Source organism: Orbicella faveolata, unplaced genomic scaffold (assembly GCF_042242905.1).
Source record: "Orbicella faveolata isolate gen_17 unplaced genomic scaffold, um_ofav_v1 contig_25, whole genome shotgun sequence".
Lineage (NCBI taxonomy): Eukaryota > Metazoa > Cnidaria > Anthozoa > Scleractinia > Merulinidae > Orbicella > Orbicella faveolata.
In genome coordinates, this window is record NW_028301553.1 from 15,125,351 (window position 1) to 15,145,436 (window position 20,086).

The window sequence follows — 20,086 nt, forward strand, 5'->3', positions numbered from 1 at the left end:
GAAACAATAATTATTGTTCTCACAGTCAATAAGGTATGTGAGGTGCCTTGCATCTCTTGTTTTCTCAAGAAATGCCATTTACCATTTTCTGGTCGCTTTTGGTTTGTGCTGCAAGAAGTTGCAAGCAAAATAAACATGGCCAAAAATTTATTTCATGATGGGGCTAATATTTCCTTTCACTTTGAGGCAAGTAACTTGGTTGCTTGTTTGGCCATAGCAGGGAAACTTTGGGTTTATGGATTGGAAAACGGTGCACCATGCAAGCATTTCTGTTTTTTCCCCTCTAATTTTCCTTTTAATTTGGTTTTGTTGGCATTTCAGTCACTTTTGTTCATGCTGAAAAGTTCCCATCAAAAACACCAAGAAAACAAGTCATCTTTACCTAAACATGCTTGTTTTTGCATACTTTGTAAGACATTTCTAGCTGAACCTTTTGCCTACCAATGGCTTATACATCCTAGGTTGTCACTCAGCCACTGAGGACGCATAAATACATCCTCAAACAAAGGACATTACTGAGATCCTGGTTGTTTGCGATGGGTTGAATATAATTTATTATCCCCGGTAGTTGAGAAAAGAATGATTATGGCCGCCAGTTTGAGAGGGTGTTAAGCTCTTGTTGGGAAGGGGTTAAGGGCTGATTGTCAAACACATCTGGTGATGACATGACAAGTGGTACAAGGACCATGGACTATTTTAAGGCCTCTGTCATAAAAATGAGTGAAGACTCTAGTATGGAAATAGATTTCTGCACAGAGGCCAAGTTATCAATAAACAAAATAACATTTATTTACATTACATCACATTCTTGTACAATTCATCTCTCTCTAATTGCTATAACGGAATCTACATGTCACATCTACATGTAACTTGTTGATAAAATATTGCTTTAAGCTAGCAAACATATAATATTGATGATTCTTACTTTGTATAAATTATACATAATAATGAAGTATTGCTTTCAAGTGGTGACAAAATTACATATAATTTTATAAGGTAGTGCTATACCCATGCTTGCTTGGGGGAGAAGGCACACTGAAAAGGTAGCTGACCCATTTTTTTTAAAAAACATGGGATGTGCTTTCCCTGCGTCACTGTAATTTGTGCACATCACTTGAGGTTCCAGAATAAACTTGTGCTTCTCTATGGAAAGTTTTACAAACTAAAACAAGCTGTGTATGAAGTTCATAAAACTCCATGTTTATATGCCTCATATTCTGGGTAGTCCCTCAATATGGTATGGGATAAAAGTCAGAACCAAAGTAAGAAAATTAATGAAGAATGAAAGGATATATAATTTCCTACGTAGAGCAAAAATCATTAGCAGTCAGAAGTCAGTGACAAAGCTTTCTACAGATCATTTCCACTGACATGCAATGTCAAAGATAGATCAAAAACCATTCTGTGGATTAAGTTAAGAAAGAAGCGGCTTCCATAAGTTTTAAGCCTGTGCATTTCCCAAACTTCAGATATTTGTTGAAATGTTTTGCAGAAATTTACAGAGCCCTGTAAGGAAATGCAAACATCTGGCACTTACTTCAGCTATGTAGGCGACTGATTGTCTGTATTGACCAACCAAGCATTTACATAAGCACTTTTTCCTAGTGCTCTAATTTCTAAAAAGGCTAAAAATCATGAGATAAGGATATATTTTTTGACAAATGCAATCCAGCTCAGTGTCAGCCACTGCCAGAATTCTGAAATTCAAAATACGCTGGTTTCCAAACAAAGCAAGCTATTGAGCTGTAAAATTGTACACAGATGTAAATTTATCGCGTTATACCTGATGAGGATAAAAACTTGGGTGGCTCTTTAGTTTTGGATTTTGGAAAATGATGATGTCATGTGAAAACGATCCATAGGAAAACTCATTTTGCAGCTGATTTAGAGTCATCTTGTATGGACCTTTGATGAATACCTAACACTGATTATAAATCATTATTTAGTTTCTAGGATTGTCTTGTATAAAACTAATTCAGAAAAAAGTACCACATGAAATAAGAAGTACAATAAAATAATAATAATAATAATAATAAAAATCAAAACGAGAAATCAACAAACTGCTACTACCAAATACTGGTATCAGGTTGGTAATCAAAAAACCTTTAATATTGGCCTGCTTAACAGAGCACATTTTCCTGTAATCACCTGCATGGCAAACATTTACTTAGAAAACTTACCAGAGAAAATGTTACAAAATCATCCAAAAAGCATTAAAAAAATATAATGATTGAAAAAAAAAAAAAAAAAAAAAAAAAAGAAAGAAAAAAAATGTTTGAAGACACCAAACATCTGATCACAGAAAACCCATAATTCTAACCTGTAAGTTGGGGTAGACAGTATTTTGTCTAAATATAATGTTCCTCAATAAATACTGGTACAACAACACATCTTTGCTGTTTTCCCATGGAGGCTGAATCACATTTTCTCTATGACCGGTCATAAAAGCACTTTTGAATACAGATCAGTGCATAAAATTATAGCTTAAGAGCCATTAGACCATTTATCAAGCTCTTCAGAAACAATTGGCTTAGGACTAATATTTCTGGTCCCAGTTGTTCGAAGGTTGGATAAAACTATCCATCCGATAAATTGCTATCCAGAGGAAAAGTGTTAACAAAACAAACCATGCTATCCACTTGATAGTGACTTATCCCGTAGATAGTGTTATCCACCTTTCAAAACACCCAGGCCAGATGGCTTACAAACAAGTGCACAGTCATCCGTAGTGGCATCAGATACAAAACCCAAGAATATCCAGGTTGACTGTGTTGAAAATTAACTTAAATATTAATCAGCTAAACTTTTCCCATTATGTCTAGCTTGTTTTCTAACAGTGACATACACAATGCTTAATCCATCAGTCTTGTGGGGTCAGCTGAACTTCAGGCCTGTAATGTGATGCATGCCTGTGACTACAAATCATCATTATCATTGTTATTAGCAAAGAATCACTGACTCCTCCCATTTTTGATTACCAGTTCTCAGTGTCTGAGAGAATGACTTTGTTTAATACCACTAGATTTCAATATTTGAAACAGTGCTTCGTAGAGTACATATTCGCTGAATTTCAGGCAAAGTTAAAAAAAATCATCCCACAACTTTTCTTTTTGAGGAATCACCTTAGGTGATCAGGGAATTCAGTTTTTCTTTGATAATAACCTGAAGAGCTCTAATAACAATAATATTATTGCTCATTGTATTTGGTGTTTCTCAGTGCAACCACTGGCGAAAGTCATTCAAGAAGATTCAATGTCGTAAGTTGTAACAAACGGATTATCATCATTATCACTTGTGGAAGTCCAGAGTACTTAAAAAAGATTTGTCAGGAAACAACCTCAGAAATATGCCAAAGACTAAAGTATTACTGGATTTTTTTTGTCATGGCCTACTGTAAGTCTGACAGTTTAATTATCACTTGCATTATGTTACTACTGTTCATTTACTGATAGGTAGTTATTATTATCCCTCAGAGTATTTAAAAAGGAAATCTCTATCTCATTTTTGTTGGAGAAATAAATAATGTATCATTTGCATGATAGAAACTATTTATACTGGAACAACTATTTTACTGTCATATTCTACAAGTGACTGTCAGTTAAGCTAATCTAAGACAAATAATCACTTTAAAATATTTAAGATTGAAATCCAATGATATTGAATACCTCAGCCACTAAAAGAATTTTTTGCTCTGGTGGTCTAATACTCCACAGAATACTTTCCAGAAGTACGAACTTTATTAAGTTACTTATTACCCTTTTAGAGAAAAACAAAAAAAACAAAAAAAACAAAAAAAAAAACTGCTGACTCATGCATTAGCCTGTTACTTTCCTATGAGGGCTACAAATAATGACAGAGCTAGCAAATGAAGCAAGGGACCTGTAAGAGTTGAAGATGAGTTTCCACGTTGTAATACATTGCCTGTGTTTGGGCTGGTGTGAACACCTCCACCTTGACTCTCACCAACTTCATTGCTTGATTTCGTTGTTGAAACAAAATCAAAGTCTTCATCGTTATCTGTGAATAAGAAAACGTCAAGCTAATGATTAGTCCTCAGTCATCCAGGCAGTTATTTATGTTAAGCAAACAGATGCAGAATCTGATGGTTTCAGGTTCCTCTTACTTGCATTTTTCTTAATCTGCATCTTATTTCCCTTATAAAATACAATTTCTTAATCAATACATTATTACCTGCACAATACACATTGATACAGTGACCATGTTTTACAATTTCAGTAACTTCAAGAAATGTCCAGTAAATTCTGCAGCCTTCCTCCTTAGCCTTACTTAGAACTTGTATTGCCATCAGTTAATCACATCATATCTGTCACCACAGTCTAGAGTAGGGTCACTTTCGTCTGTCCTTTCTGCATCCATGTCATGGAAGTTTGATTGTAACTAAAATGCAAAGACTCAGATTTGTAACCCTCCATTAAAATGAAGCCCTACCTGGAATCTCGTTTCTGTTTTCGGGGTTTTTCCCATTCCCACTTGAACTACCACAGTCTTCGTCATCTTCCCCACACCCACTTTCATTTATGTTATTTTCTATGAAGAGACAAGAACCATTAATTGGTCATTGCTATGTAATGATATTTGTTGGTGCAAATTTCAACTATCCTTGGGATGGTGCCTACTAAATACAAAGGTTTTTGCACAAGATTAGGATCATGCAGAAAAAGTAGATGTTTACGAGGGTCATTGGAATCCACAAAGAAAAATGGGGGTAGCCATGCATTTTTTAGAGATAATTAGCCTGGAATCTCAAAAAATGCTGACGTCAGCATTTTTCCAAAAAAGAAGGAAAGGATATTTCTCCACAGACTTCCTTAGAATTCGCCCTTACAAACAGAAAAGCAAACACATTTATAAAGATTTTAAAACTACATGGTATATGGTAACAAAAAACCACTTTTCGTATGCTTTTAATAAATCTCTGCAACAGCACTTTTAGCATCTCTGAAAGCCTTCCTCTGGTTCAGCTAAAATGCAGTCTAAATAGCTTTTCCTCATAACCAGAAACTAATCACGTGTTGAATAGGCTTGTCACTTCCATTTCTAAACATAAAATGTAGGGGTAACTACGCATTATTTACAATTATTTTTGAAAACTTTTACGGTGCCTGTTACATTTTTTCCTGTCAACTCCTCAGTAAGTGAAACATTTGCATCTCTCCCACTTGTTTTGTGTGCACACTACACTGTCTGCAGGTACATGTTTACAGTTAGATTTCAGTATAATTTTCGACAGATAACAGCTAGCTGGAAGCCATTAATAGTTAGTGGTTAGCATCTGCAAATTAGCATCTTGTATTTACCTTTGCAAAGAATCCCTATTCAGCAGAGACCAATTAAGCATATGTTTAAAAATGAATTTTACTTTGGTAATTAAGATGTTCTTATAAGATTAAATTTGGAAATACAGTTAACAATAAAGATTAGCGAAAAAACTGAGCAACGACGTTTCGGTGTCATCCTGGCACCATTTTCAAGTTAAAAAATATTTGTGCGAAAAGTAAACTAATTTATACCAATGGTAGAGGTGCGAAATTGAATAAATTAAGATTAAGATAGCTGTTCAATGTTCATGTTCATTCCAATGAGGTGTCAAACACTGGTAATGAGTTCAGTGTCTGTTCAAAGCCTAAACAGAAACATCTCTCGGACTTGAGTAATAAACTTGATCACAAACTACAGCCGGTGTTCAGAAGCCGTAAAATTGGCGATGATCTCAAAGTACAAGAGCCAAAACCACCTTTGATCAATCAACAGTGCGTTGTTTATAACTATATATGTGATCTGTGTGATGCAGAATACGTCGGTTACACTAGCCGTCATCTTTACAAGCGCATTGAGGAACACCGATTTACCGCCATCAGAAAACACCTTCAAAATGAACACCGAGTTGATACAGTTGGTGACCTGACTAACAACTTTAAGATCCTAAAGAAATGTCACGGAAAGTTCGATTGCTTGATCCACGAAATGTTGTGGATTCGCAAGAAGAAACCGAGCCTTAACACACAGTCAGACTCCATTCGCGCAAAAGTATTTGTTTAGGCTTTGAACAGACACTGAACTCATTACCAGTGTTTGACACCTCATTGGAATGAACATGAACATTGAACAGCTATCTTAATCTTAATTTATTCAATTTCGCACCTCTACCATTGGTATAAATTAGTTTACTTTTCGCACAAATATTTTTTAACTTGAAAATGGTGCCAGGATGACACCGAAACGTCGTTGCTCAGTTTTTTCGCTAATCTTTATTGTTAACTGTAATTAAGATGTAATAAATTTTTTAAAAAACCTTTAATAAGCTAATGGTGAATGGAATTTACAAATATGCAGTTATTAGATTACATCCTAAGAGTTCATTAAAAAGTTGTAAGACAGATTGCAAGTAACATTGAAGCTGGTTGTCGACTTGAATTCGGGATAGTTTGGCCTTCAATCTGAAAGTTTATTATAGGGAGTCTGCTTAATAGAAGTTTCACTGAGTACAGAAATAAACAATTTATTGATAAGAGGTATCCTTTATTTCAGGCTCTCACTGTTTTTTTTTTTTAATTACAGCTGAAGGGTTAAACAAGCAACTGCTCTATAATGTTCTACTATTATTTGAAAAAAAAAAATTACCAGCACTTCCACTGCTACTGCCACTTTCATCATCCTCCTCATCATCTCTCTCAACAATGAACTTCTTGATTAAGCGATTTCTGTCTTGTATCTTCCCCATCAGCATTTTCAAATAGTTCACATCCTCTGATGATGGCTGGAAAGCCCCTGGCTTTGTATCTAAACCTGGATATCTTCAAAAGGAAAAAAAAAATTCAAACTGTATATCAGTTAATTCTTAGTTATTGAATGGCTATATCTATCATGCAGTTTCAAGAAACATTTACATCCACTGCATGAAAGGTCCTTGGAAATTCCAAGAGGGTTAGAGTGCTCAAACAACAAAATTTGTTGAAGAAAATGTCAGCTTAACTAGAAGTTTCCAAGGGTTAGGAGGTTTAAACCAAAAAGTAACTTCTTTTTCTTTGTAAGGATAGATGGATATATTCTGGAGCATTTTGTACTACTGTATCTACACCTGTTGTATAACTGGTGTTGCTGAAACCGTCTAACACCTCACCTTGCAAAAACTGGGTTTATGTTGTTGATGTGCACACATTTTATTGGACCTTTACAGGCAATTAAACTGGGAAATAGTCATAACACGCAAATAAAGATAACTAGATGCCTTGGTGTACAGCTGGATTGTGAACTCAAATGGGATGTTCATGATCTTTCACACAAAAACTGACTCTTCTTAGCTCTTTGTACTTCTTACCTACTACAGCAAGAGCTGATTTTCATTTTCAAGTAATTTTACCATCAGTAACTTATGGTGTAATAATATGGGGTTCCTGTGGGAAAGTGCTTTTAGATGAGCTCTCAAAAATACAAGTACGCACTGCAAAGATAATATGCAACATAGACTGGTATAGGTATATGCCCAGTAGAGAGGTGCTCACTCGTACTACATGGAGAAGTTTGAAATCATTGTATGAGCACAAGCTATTACTATTAGCTCATAATAGTTTTTATGGCCTCTCTCCTTCTCCAATTGCCCACCTACCAAAAACATACACCAATATAATTTAAGGAGGAGGATGATGTTCTCTGTGGCTTAAAGCCCAATACCGACTTCGTTCAGAAGTCAACATGTCATAAGGCAGTTGCTCTATGGAACTCTCTAAACAACGAAACTAGAGCTATTTCCCATGCAAACTGTTTCAAAATGAAAGTATGATGACCATCTACAAGAAGTATATATATTTAACAAATAGATTCCATGTTGCTGTGCATCTGTTCAGTAATACATCACAGATGACATCAAAATGTGGTAAGAACAAAAAAGTGGCACACAAGGCGATAACCGAGCGTGTCACTAATGTTCTTACCACATTTTGACATCTTCTGTGATCTAGTACTGAACAGATGCACGACAACATGGAATCTATTTGTTTCATATAACAAAGAAACAAACTACAGAAAAAGCTTGTATATTTCAAAATCTTTCAACATAACTCGAAAGCCGGGCCTTTGCCCACTTTGGCAAACATGAAAATAGCAAATTTGACATAATTTGTCGACTATACAAAATGAAGCAATCACATTGGTTGCTATGCATAGCAAAGAATTGTGATTGGTCCAGGAAAATCACGCCGCTGTCAAACTTGACTTGAAAGTTGCCTTTCGTGGAATGAAAACTTACAGCAAAAGCAGATTTGAACTGCGAAATCCACATATCTTAAAGAAAATGCTGGAAAAGTCAAGTCAGCTTTCATCATCAGAGCAGCCCTGTGAGCTGAAGAGCTTGGACATTGCCTTGAATATTGCAGGAGTTGAAAAACACATAATAATATTATAATTGTTTTGTAAATAGTTCTATTCAAAATTGCAATAAGTTATGAACACAGGCAGCCCAAGCTCTCTCTGTGAACCACACAAGCAACACAATATGGCATTGAATTATAAGGGTTTATATGGGATTTTCTACAAGATATCCATGGAGGTAGTTAAAAGTGAAAATTCTCATCAAAAATGGCTTATCTTATTCCATATGTGCGTTGTTTGCTCCTGGTATGGTTATTCTACCGATTTAACTTGATTTAAGCGACTTTTTTAAATTCCGGTTTTCCCTTCATAAAGAGAGGACAAGGCGAAACACCTCAGTCGGGACAGCCTGTTGAACGAAATCAAAAATCCCAGGCTAAAATGTACCCACGGCCACAAATCCACTGCAGAATTCAAGTGCAAAGGTTGATCTTTTATTTCAATCCTCTAGCCACAAGGTTACCACGCCGATTTCAATGGTCATTGGGTCGCGGATGAAACAGACACAGAGCTCTTCCATCGTTCTATCATTTCACTACAGACATGAAGAGCCGCCTGGTGTCGCTCGCAGGGCTGCGATTGTGCGGCTAGAGGATTGAAATGAAAGATCAACCTTTGCCCTTGAATTCTGCGGTGGATTTGTGGCCGTGGGTACATTTTAGCCTGGGATTTTTGACTTCGTTCAACAGGCTGTCCCGACTGAGGTGTTTCGCCTTGTCCTCTCTATATGAACAGAAAACTGGAATTAAAGAAAGTCGCTTAAATCAAGTTAAGTCGGTAAAATAACCATACCAGGAGCAAACAATGCACGTATGGAATAAGGTAAGCCATTTTTATTGAGAATTTTCACTTTTAACTACCTCCATGGATATCTTGTAGAAAATCCCATATAAACCCTTATAATTTGATGCTATATTGCATTGCTTGTGTGGTTCATAGAGAGAGCTTGGGCTGCCTGTGGTTAGGAATTGTGATTAGTTAGGAATTTATATTTTGTTTACACGACCACATCAGCTCTGCTGTAATTTTTAATGTGTTTAAATAAATGCTAATATTCCCATTATCATTATCATTATTATAAATAGAAAACATGTGAGTGGAAGTTTGGGAGAATGAGAAATGCTGTGGGAACACAAGCTGCATGCGAGTGTTTCCACAGCTTTTTTGAGTTTGTTTACTTCGATCATCAAAATGTAAATTCTCTTTGCTTGCGCCATCGTTACGTCAACAGCTCGTGCTAGTTCTGTGTTTCCATCAAGTTATAGAAACAAGATTTTTAACCAATCAGCGTGCATATTTTCTTAGGACTGTTTTCTAAAACACAGTACAAATGTTGATTTTAGAGAACATGGGATAATTTCAACATGTTTGTGTTTCCTCCTGCCAAGAGTTCAATGTACATTTGGATCTTCCCCAAAAAATTGAAAGAAAGAGAAACATCACACATTGCAGGAACTTATGAGGAACCGGCCTGGCACATGAAAGGTATATTATTACTACACAAACTTGGAATTATGAAATCATCAACTCAGGTGCATATGCACCAACACTGCTTAGCATGAAGATGTCAAAGGCATGTTTTTGATGGAACATTGATAACAGGGTTTGGTTTTTATTATTTTAATAACATACGGAACTTACTTTCCAACAGATTTGCCATTCCAACAGTTATCAACGTGTGTTTGTTTAGCAGCAAGTTCATCCTTCACACACAACTCCTGGGGTAACTCTTGGAAAAAAGGACTAAGAGCATCCACTTGCATTTTAACTTCCTCCATTTTGGCAAAAAGCCGTACTTCCACATATGGTTCTGATGACACAGACTTTGCATTCTGAGATTCTTCTGATGCTTGAGCGTCAATATATGTTGGTATCCCACATTTGTCCAAAGCCTTTGGGGAACAATCATGACACCTGGATTGTCATACTTAAACACAGAATATTATTTTATTCTTTTTTTACCCGTTTCCCACACTAAATATAATGACTAAAATCTGGAGCACTATGCAGAACTTAATTGCTCAAAGTTGACTGTCTGGAATTGTACAGGAGAAACACTTTTAATTCAGACACGTCAGACTACTTGTGATGGGTTGTAATTAAGTGTTTAGGCCAGAGCATGTGCAAGGGAAACATTTGAGGATAGCATTAACTACAAGGGTGGGAGGGAGAGAGGAGAGGTGGAAAATGATTGACTTAACCACCAGCAGCAAACTTGAAGTTAACCTTCCCTGATAACAACTCATTGCAAGGTGACTGAAAGTATGGATGAAAATACTGGTCAATGTTAAGTAATGGTTTCTATTAAAGTATCCATTAAAAGGAGGTTCAATTGCGGTAAGAACTGCAAGCCATTTACCTAACTCTTACCTGTGACATGACATTAGCCTTCTGTACTATCACATATGTTGCAGCATTCCACAACTCCTTGTAAATAGAGTTTGAAAAGTCCTCCAACTCAGATTTTCCAATACTTTCCATAAGCAAGAAAACAGTGCCAATTAAGCTTCTCCACTCTGCCTGAAGCTCAATTTCAGACGTCAGACAGTTACTGACAGTATCTATACAAAACCTGAGACATGGTTTCACTTTGTCAAGACCCTGGCACATTGAACAGAATTTCATCTGCAAAAGTACATTTTTGCACCCAGTTGTTAAGTTAAATTTCTGCGCCATATTCAACACTTCTATTCCAAACTTTAAGGTGCTTAAAAGATAGTGCACTGGCTCAAAGATCTGCTCAAACCTGGCCACTAACTGAGCTGGACGTTTCCCAAATGGTTGTATTGAATCAATGCTAGTTTTTAAACACTGTTTGTACCCACTCGAAACAGTCTTTCCTGCTGGGTTCATGCGCTCAAGAACCAGTGGAAAAGAATTTCGAAAGAAAGTATCCACAATGTCTTGCAACTCCACTTTGTCATCAACCACATAGTTTTGAAGGTCCTTGAAGAAAGTTGATATTACATTTGCCTCTGCTGTGGTAAGATTTTTCTGAGTATTGAGCAGAAAAAGAGCACTTTGGCGTTGACCCTCTTGAATGACATCTTGAAAATAATCTATAAAAAGAGGAAATATTAATTGTGATAATAAGTGAAGGATATTACATGACAACATGAAGATATGAATTTTAGTTGAGTAGTAAAATACTGTTTTTAATGTGAGAAAACACAATTCATATCTTCATGCCACCATGTAATTTTCCTCTAGGACAAACTGACTGTTTGCACAAACAACTGTGCAACAGTGGGAAACAACGTCATCAATACCCTTACTAGTGATGATATGGAAAATACGTCACTTGGGACCCCAATGCAGTTTGATAAGGAATGTACCAGTGGTGTATTTTCCAATAAAACACTCATGTTTATCTAATAAATGTTCTTATGATTATTATTGAATATATTTATCAGTTACCAGAAGTATTTAAAGATACTTGAAAATCCGTAACTAAATATTGTTTACATCCCCCCTCTCTATGATTCTCTAATGGAACAAAATTGTGTGCGTAGGAGGTGCTCTGAGATAAAAAAAATTAACCTGGAGCTTGCTCTCAGTCAGGAGCAGAAGCTTTCCTATGTCAGTAAGAGAAAACTACCTGTAGTTATTCAAGGACAGGTAGAATTCTAGGAAGGGTTTTTAGGAAATTAGAGGAAAGTTAAAGCTGAGGGAAAGGACCACTGGAAAATAATCTGCCCCAGCACAAAAGGATTTCAGGCTGGGGATAGTCTATTTTTGGGTGCATCTTTCAATAGGCCACCTTTGACATATCAGTATTCTAACATGGCTCTGAGGCTTTCAGGTCAAAACTGTGAACTTTTTAAATTTCTTCTCTCTCAATTGCCAAAAAAACTTGGATATAAAGAAAACAACCCAAATAAAGAAGTTTGTCCTGAGAGCCTCGGAGCCATGTTAGAATACTGATATGTCCAATGTGACCTATTACTGAAAAATCTGATTTCAAATCTTCGTCAAATCCTCATTTTTTGTTTTTTATTTCAGATCTCCCCTCTCTTCTTGTTGCGCAATTCTTAAAATTCCATGCAACGTTAACTATAAACCGAATAACCTTTTAAAATAATTTGGATGAAACCTCAAAAGATAATGAGAGACTACAATCTTGGACAGAATAAAATGGAACAATTATCTCCCATCCCCCCAAAAGCAATGATGAAGGCACGAAGGAGCAAAAACGTGCCATTTTGGCATCATTGAAATGGGGGCAGGGGTGGTCCAGATGTTCCATTTAGTTTGTCCAAGATTCAATCTTGGACAGAATAAAATGGAACAATTATCCCCCATCCCCATCAAAGCAATGATGAAGGCACGAAGGAGCAAAAATGCGCCATTTTGGCATCATTGAAATGGGGGGAGGGGTGGTCCAGATGTTCCATTTATTTCGTCCAAGATTGTAGTCTCGAGGAATATGAAAAATTCAGCATTTGACTGTTCAGCTGCCATGTAATATTTTAAGTGGACAGCCCCTGTCAACTCGATAACCCAAATTCAGAGCAATCTTTGGAACAAAAGCATATCATCAACTACCTAACAATTGATTACCATGTGCTCGAGTAAATATTGATTTGCATATGTACTTAAACCAGTCAACAAGAATAATTGACATTTTGTACTTGGTCTGACAAATCTTGCAAAATTAAGGAAAAAATGTTTCAACCAGGCTGTCAACCCCTTGCATATCTGATTAAGTCTTATATACTAGTGGGAAACATTCAATTCTTCAATTCTTAAAATTCAAAACAAAATGCAAGAGCATACTTATAAACAATAAGCACCCATCTCACAGGACAATAGAAACTGTAGGTTATTTTGTGTACATAGAATTAAGTGTTTAAATGTGTTCAGACCCAATTTATAAGTTCTTTTAAATTTACATTCTTATGGAATTAAACTGTTGGCATGGAAGCAGAAAATACAGTTTTGAGGACCAGCCAGATAAGCAGGGACAGAATCTTTGACTCTTGTACATCCACCCCTTCTGCTTAGACAAAACTTCCCGCTGTGTGAAAAGAAAGCTTCAGCGTTTGGATGATTTATGTCTGTTCATCAATTTCGATTGTCACACTCAAGGATGCGAATTCTTCAGCCCGGAGGCTACAACAGTAGAACAGGAACGTTAAAGACAAAACTTCTCCACGCAAATAAACTCTTACACTTCTTTAAAAATGCGCGATCACGACCACAGATGTACAATATCTACCACAAAACAATTACGTTACTTCGTTTTCACTCCTAACTGACACGTTGCCGAAGCATGCGTCTACTGAGGGATAAATAACCCACAAACCCTGATGTCTTGACCATTAGACAACAGCAGAATTTAGCGATTTATACTTTTGCTTAATAAATTATTGACAATAAACGTACGTGTTGAGACCTCTTGTGACAAATCTTAAGTTTACAGCCACTCTCAATGAAAATGTGAGCATTATGGTCGCAACAAAAAACATCATCACGATTTTAGTGTAAGCTTACTACGGAATATAAGTAACACTGCAAAGAGGGAGAGGTACGTTCTATCCAATTTGTGTTCCGACATTGTCGAACCCCCGAAAAAACAGTTTTCTGCAAGTCTTCATTCAAATGTCGATAATCCAGTTATTTAAAATACATTATTCACACAGGTTGATCAAGAAAAGAGGAAAATTAAATTAAATAAAATTTTGTTTCTGCACTTGTATAACAGAAACCCAATATCAATACAGGAAGGAAACACTGGCAAACAGTCTAACTTTACGGTTTTTAAGTGAATTAACACACTCGACAATAGACAATAACAATTTGAGGCATGCTGAAATATGCTCGAGTAGATTGTAATTAATGAAGAGCTCATAGGAAATCGGTGTAAAAAGCAATTGATCGGCATTGTTCTAAATTCCTCGAGAGAGCCCAAGTTTTTTTGTGTTAGAGCAGTAACACTGCTCATATTTTCCTTTGGAAACAATTACAAACCGAACCGCAAAATCCCTTCGCAGCTGCGATCATTCAAGTAGCCTAAGAATTTGTTTATATAAAGCAAATAATAAAGTGCTTTTCATCGGCTTACAAAATAATTTAACGAACTGTCGAAGGACGCTAACCTTTCAAATCGTCATAAAGAGACAACAGCGAACTCTTAGCAGCCACGTAGTCAGTTTGCAGGAGAGTCTTTAAATTCTTCGCTGCTCGAACCCGCAGAGAGTCTTCCGTTTGTCTCGTACAGCATGTTGTCTCACTGACACAAACTTGTGGCTCCTTCCCTATCAACGACAAATTATTACGCGGGTTAGACCATGACAAGTACAATTCTGTACTAATGAAGAAACGAAATATTTCACTTCTCACCTTTTATAGGCGTTTGAGGATTCGATAACCCGTTTGCTCCAAGATGTCCTGAACAAGTCAATTGCGAAGTCTGGCAATCTGCGCGCCATGCTCTCAACATCAAGCTCAATAAACAAACCACGTGAAGTATGCGAATAGAACCCATCTTTGAAGTGCTTGTTAGTGTACCGAATGTTCTCCAAATACCTTAAAAGTTACACGTATGTATGTTGCGTGAGAAGCTAGAGAAGTAAAGCCAAGAGCAGAGTTAGTTTTGAATACGTTGTCATGTCCTTCGAGGTCATTCGCCTGCGCATCAACGAGAAATATTTGACAGCTCTGTGAGTGGATTGAGGTGTTCCCGGAGCGCCCTTGCCATATTCGTGCATGGTAATTAATGAAAACAATCCAAACAATCAATCATGAATAAGCGATGAGCGAAACAGCTGTGCGGTCCCTTTGACTAGTAACCGAAATCCGAGCAAAACTATTTTATTGGACGAACGGGGGCGGAATGTGGTTCAAGACGGGTCAGGATTCATTGATTGGTTTGTTAGGGGTTAGGTTTCCCGATTTTCCGCACCACAAACTAAGTAATCTGAAGACCTTGATTCTTTTCGACTTTTCTTGAAAGAATGGTTCATTCCAAATGCTCACCTACTCAACCAAGTCCTCATATGAATTACCATAACGAGTTTTTAAGAAGTGTGAGGGCAAATTAAACTTCAATTATCTATTAAGATCATAAGTTTTCCTGGGGCATCGAAACGAAAATTGTTGACCCTTCCTTGCACGTACGTCGTCGTAAAAAATCTGAGACAATTGTGGAATTACATGATGTGGTTTCCGATCGCGGAATGTAATTCTCAGCTAGCTTGAAAGTGACGGGGAAAGTAAGTTCTGAGTCAACGAAGTATCTACAAAATCTTGATTTATCAGATTCGCCATCTCAAAGAAACGAAAATAATTCAGTTTTGATAACCTCACAACTTCTTCACTGTACGATAAGGACTCGATTCTGTTTTGCATAAAGCCTTATCGACCACCTTCGACATACAGGCTCATACCGATAGGAAAGCGAGGTTGTATTTCCATCTCTGATCCTTGAAAAATACGATAAGGAGTTCTCTTTGCTCACGAAACCTTTCTAACAAGGCCAAAAAGCCAGACATTACCAGTTCCGGAAGCAGCCCGTTTCTGACTATAATCGGAAAGCACTTAGCTTAATCGTATGAAAGTGAACTTTGACTTACCGCAGCTTTAGTTTTTGTGCTTTGATTGAAATTTCAGAAATTTTCAATCTCATTTCCAGGTTGAGATGGAAGAAATAGGGTAGAAAATTTTCTTAAGGTAGTTAAATAATATTCAAGCCATGATTCTTAGCTTGTCGAAGAATATTTTTATGACAGTCTTATTAGTGCCACTTTTAATTAATATAAGCTTAAACTGACGTAGATAAATAAGGTACTTACAATGTAGAAAAGGGGTGGAGCTTAAAGATGGTGTTCTTCAGAATGAAAGATTTAATGCAAAACTTGGCATGTCTTCCATTTCTCATTTGATAAACTGCCGTAAAAACTGAAGCCACAGAAGACGAGATACGCCAGAAAGTTCTTCAGCACGCACTGTCGGATTTCAAATTTACCGTACTGAATTTCAATTAAAAAAAACTTTGATAGCAATCTTACAAACTAAACGGATTAACTGATCAGCTAGAAGATTAAAATTTTAAACAGTCTCGTCATTTTTTCGATCCTGTTTGTTCTGCTCTTCTCTTCTAAACTACAATGTGTAACCAAGGGCACAAAACAATCGAGTAACATCAAACAAATTCCAGTACAATACCAAAGAAGTCAAAAGTCGCAGTTCTGCCCTTTTTATGTCGACTTCCTCTTCTTGGGAGGGCTATCTTCTTCATGGGTTTGGTTGCTCGCCTCCGTTGACTTTCGCTTGGAATTTTGTGTCATCGTTCCCTCAGTCTCCTGCGTGGGTTTATCCTCCAACGACTTTTCCACCATAACGTCGCTCACACAGGCTGTTTTTTCTTCGTTTCCTGACAGAGTATTCGACTCTTCTTTGTTTTCTGTCTCCGGAAATTTCTCTTTTTCCATCTTTTCCGACTCCTCCATTGTCTTCATGCTTTCATCTTCAATCTTCGTTTCTTCGCAAGCCTTTCCTGTGCAGTTTGTCTCGCCCTTTTCAGGAACTATCTCGACTTCTTTTTCTGCGACTGGGCTCGTAAATGTCGTCTCAACTTCTGCCGCTGGCATCTTTATATGTTACTTATTGATTTTAAATCCTTGACAGCAAAAATCTAGCAAAAGTGAAATATGTGATGAAATGGCAAAAGGTGAGTTCATTCAACTTTTATACTTCCCGAGAAGACGCGTATTACTTAACTTTTCCCGCCACAACCATTTCCCGCCATTTGCAACCGCGTTGCTAACGGTGTTTCAGTCGCGTAAAATGTCTAAAATGGGAGTTTTATCTTTGGGTTCTTGCATACAAAGGTCCCCAGGTGTCCAAGGCTCTGACATGGACGAAAGTCACCCACACCTTAAAATAAATTGAAACGAAAGACTTCTAGGATGATCTCTAAATAGCTTCAGTCTTTAACCATGGATAGTAGAAGACTATCCATGCTTTAACTCAAAGGTATGGTAAGGCTTGCAACATTGCAACCGATTGGCGGACTGGGCCGAAGGGCTGATTGGTCACATTTTGGCGCCAAAAGTAATTATTATTTATTTGTAATTATCCAAGATGGCGGCTGGAAAGGTGGTCAGCCCTGAAAAGTTAAAAACAGTAAATTTCAACGATGGGAATGACATTTCAATCTCTTTGTCGGACTTCACATGTCCGATATGTTTGCAAATACTCATCGAGCCTGTTATTATGCCATGTGAACACGAGCTATGTGGACCGTGTTTCAAGAAAAATGTTGAGGAAGCGAATTTCCTTTGCCCTCTCTGTCGAATGAGAATATCAAGTTGGGCGAGAAGAAACTCCCGAAATGGAACATTGGTTAACTCTAAGCGATGGGAACAAATCCAGAAGCTGTTTCCTGAGAACTGCAGGAAGAGATTACACGGAGAAGACGATGAAGACTTCTTTGGTTGGTACTTGACGCTTTATGTGAATAACTCTCGTTCGTCTACTGGTACAATGCTAATGTATTTTGGATGAGCTCCCTCGATGAGAATTTCTTAAACAAATGTCGTGCACATTGTGTAACTATTATAAAATAGTAATATGTGTGTAGTTGCCAAACATGAATGAAAAAATAAGTTAAGTGCTTAAATGATCTGGAAACAGTAATATTTTTAATGTTGACTTGTTCTTCAAACCAGACAAAGTCAAAGGTATTTCAATTAAGCTTAAGCTTAACTTTTAAATAAATTTATTTTTATATGATGCAGATTTTTCACCACCCAAGCGTGCAATTTCCCAGGATGGAGAGCTTCGCAAGGAGTATGAAGAAGAACTGAGAAAGGTAAATATTATTAGACAAGTTCTAACTTAGTTTCGTTCCAATCTCATTTATTTCTTAAATGTTATGGATGTTATCTTTTAAGCTCATCAGAAGTTGTCATTTTTTCCATAACTTGTTAGTTGCAACAAGCTAGAGAACAAGAGATTCAGGCCAGTGAGGAAGTTATCCATCAACTACAAGAAGAAGAGCAAAGACTTGCGAGGTCATTAGAGTACCAGGCACTGCAAGATGAAGAACTTGCAAGAAAAATAGTGGCAGAAGAAAGGGAACAGGTGATTATCTTTCAAAATTGAGTTGTTAAATGGTCTCAAAAGGGTGATGAAGGCAGATCTTTCTTGGTGTAATGGCCCAAGTTGTGGAGGCATGGTGGCCTCATGGTTAGTGTGCTCGTCTCCTGATTGAACGGTCTGGGTTCGATCCCTGGCAGGGGACATCGAGTTGTGTTCTTGGGCAAGACACTTAACCCTCACAATGCCTCTCTCCACCAAGGTGTATAAATGGCTTACTATTAGTATAAAAAAACTGTTCTGCAGCATCGGTAGGCGAGTGAAACACATAGCTGATTATCAACAGCTGTTGAAACTCACTATGATGCTTAATTTATGTATGGTACCATTATCAACTTGCAGTTGATAATCAGCTCTGTTCACTTAGGTTACTTGACTTACCAGTCTGTTCTCATAATGCTTCAAACTTAGGACTGATTAGTTTCAATTCGTGATGAATTTTCTTCAGAACTCACAGGGAAAGGAGAGACTTTCACAACCAAGTACAACAGGAACCCCCCACACAAAAAAAGTCACAAAAGGTAAAAAAATCAAATCACAGGACACCCAAGTCAGTCGTGGCCACAGTACACTGGACAGATGGTTCCTTCCCACCAGTAAGCAATCATCTTTCTTAGATAGTGAAGGTTTGCATTACATTCTTGTTACTGCCTACATGCTTATGATTGTACTGAATGGTAAAATCATTAAATTTTACACTCATACCTTTGAAAAGAGTGTAGGATGGAGAGTGATTGTATTTAGAATACTTTTATTCATAGCATGGTAAAATCACTACTAGGAATAACTGGTGATAATGCACTTGACTTTGCAATAAAAACCCACTAAATATAGTTGTTAATTTTGGCATACCTTTGTTTACAGGCTCGGCAAAGAAAAGACTCAAGCCCAATGCATTGATTCACTGCAAAAATACTGATGTAGACAGACAGGATTTTATTGTTTCATCAAGTTCCACATCCAGTGATATTTGTAACCTTACCATTTCACAACTCATAGAGAAAAGAACAGACCAAGAAGAAAAGGATTTTCAGCTTGCACTGAAGCTGCAAAAAGAATTTGATTTGGCAAGCAAAAAAGTGGCAGAGGTAGACAGAAAGAAAGGAACTGTAGATGGATATCTGCTACGAACCAGCAGTCAAAATGAAAAAGAGGAAAGTTGTTCTGATACACATGCTAGTAGTTGAAGTTGAAAAATTATCACAGTTGAGGAGAAATTTTTCCTTTTAGTGACAGAAAATGTTTTCAAGCTAAGTTGTTCTTAGTTTTATATGCATGTGATTCTATCACTATTTTACCTGTGATAATTGTGAATGGGTTGCGGTTATAGATAGCTGAATTTAACAGCATGAGACACGCATACCTTTTGACACTGCAATTTTGAGCAAATATTGCACATTCTTTAAATTTTTTTTCCAACGTTTTTAAAAAGAAATTGAAGTTTGACTTCAGGTAACTAGAGAGGTTGGTAAAATTGCAGCAGATTATACATACAAGTTTTCAAATGTCACAGTTAAATATGTAAATAAGGTTTAACATTCCAGTAGTCCTTAATAAAGCTCAATATGAATAGACCATTTTACAGTTGTCTGCTCAG

At 36.9% G+C, this 20,086-nt stretch overlaps 2 protein-coding genes across 3 annotated transcripts; one reads left to right on the forward strand and one right to left on the reverse strand.

Annotated features, from left to right (window-relative positions):
* Positions 1–764: 764 nt before the first annotated feature.
* LOC110041980 (glypican-5-like) lies at positions 765–15,118 on the reverse strand. Its single transcript, XM_020747299.2, has 7 exons — positions 14,731–15,118; positions 14,487–14,645; positions 10,759–11,447; positions 10,030–10,280; positions 6,643–6,815; positions 4,450–4,548; positions 765–4,017 (listed from the first exon to the last, which is right to left on the reverse strand). The coding sequence occupies exons 1-7, from the start codon at positions 14,873–14,875 to the stop codon at positions 3,824–3,826; spliced, it is 1,710 nt and encodes a 569-aa protein (XP_020602958.1). The 5' UTR covers positions 14,876–15,118; the 3' UTR covers positions 765–3,823.
* A 2,214-nt stretch (positions 15,119–17,332) lies between these two features.
* Positions 17,333–20,066, forward strand: LOC110041981 (uncharacterized). Of its 2 annotated transcripts, none has more exons than XM_020747300.2 (5): positions 17,333–17,824; positions 18,129–18,202; positions 18,322–18,474; positions 18,938–19,115; positions 19,354–20,066. In XM_020747300.2, the coding sequence occupies exons 1-5, from the start codon at positions 17,473–17,475 to the stop codon at positions 19,674–19,676; spliced, it is 1,080 nt and encodes a 359-aa protein (XP_020602959.2). In that variant the 5' UTR covers positions 17,333–17,472; the 3' UTR covers positions 19,677–20,066. The 2 variants fall into 2 exon arrangements, with proteins under 2 accessions (XP_020602959.2, XP_020602960.2); XM_020747301.2 differs by having other exon boundaries at positions 17,433–17,824; positions 18,938–19,085.
* The last annotated feature ends 20 nt before the right edge of the window (positions 20,067–20,086 follow it).

Coding starts and splice junctions, on each gene's coding strand:
- LOC110041980 (XM_020747299.2), bottom strand. CDS start 14,875: ATGGGTTCTATTCGCATACTTCACGTGGTTTGTTTATTGAGCTTGATG. Junction 10,281..10,758: donor AGGCTAATGTCATGTCACAG/GTAAGAGTTAGG, acceptor TGTTCCCCAAAG/GCTTTGGACAAATGTGGGAT. Junction 6,816..10,029: donor AATGGCAAATCTGTTGGAAA/GTAAGTTCCGTA, acceptor TTCCTTTTGAAG/ATATCCAGGTTTAGATACAA.
- LOC110041981 (XM_020747300.2), top strand. CDS start 17,473: ATGGCGGCTGGAAAGGTGGTCAGCCCTGAAAAGTTAAAAACAGTAAAT. Junction 18,203..18,321: donor ATGAAGAAGAACTGAGAAAG/GTAAATATTATT, acceptor ATAACTTGTTAG/TTGCAACAAGCTAGAGAACA. Junction 19,116..19,353: donor ATCTTTCTTAGATAGTGAAG/GTTTGCATTACA, acceptor CTTTGTTTACAG/GCTCGGCAAAGAAAAGACTC.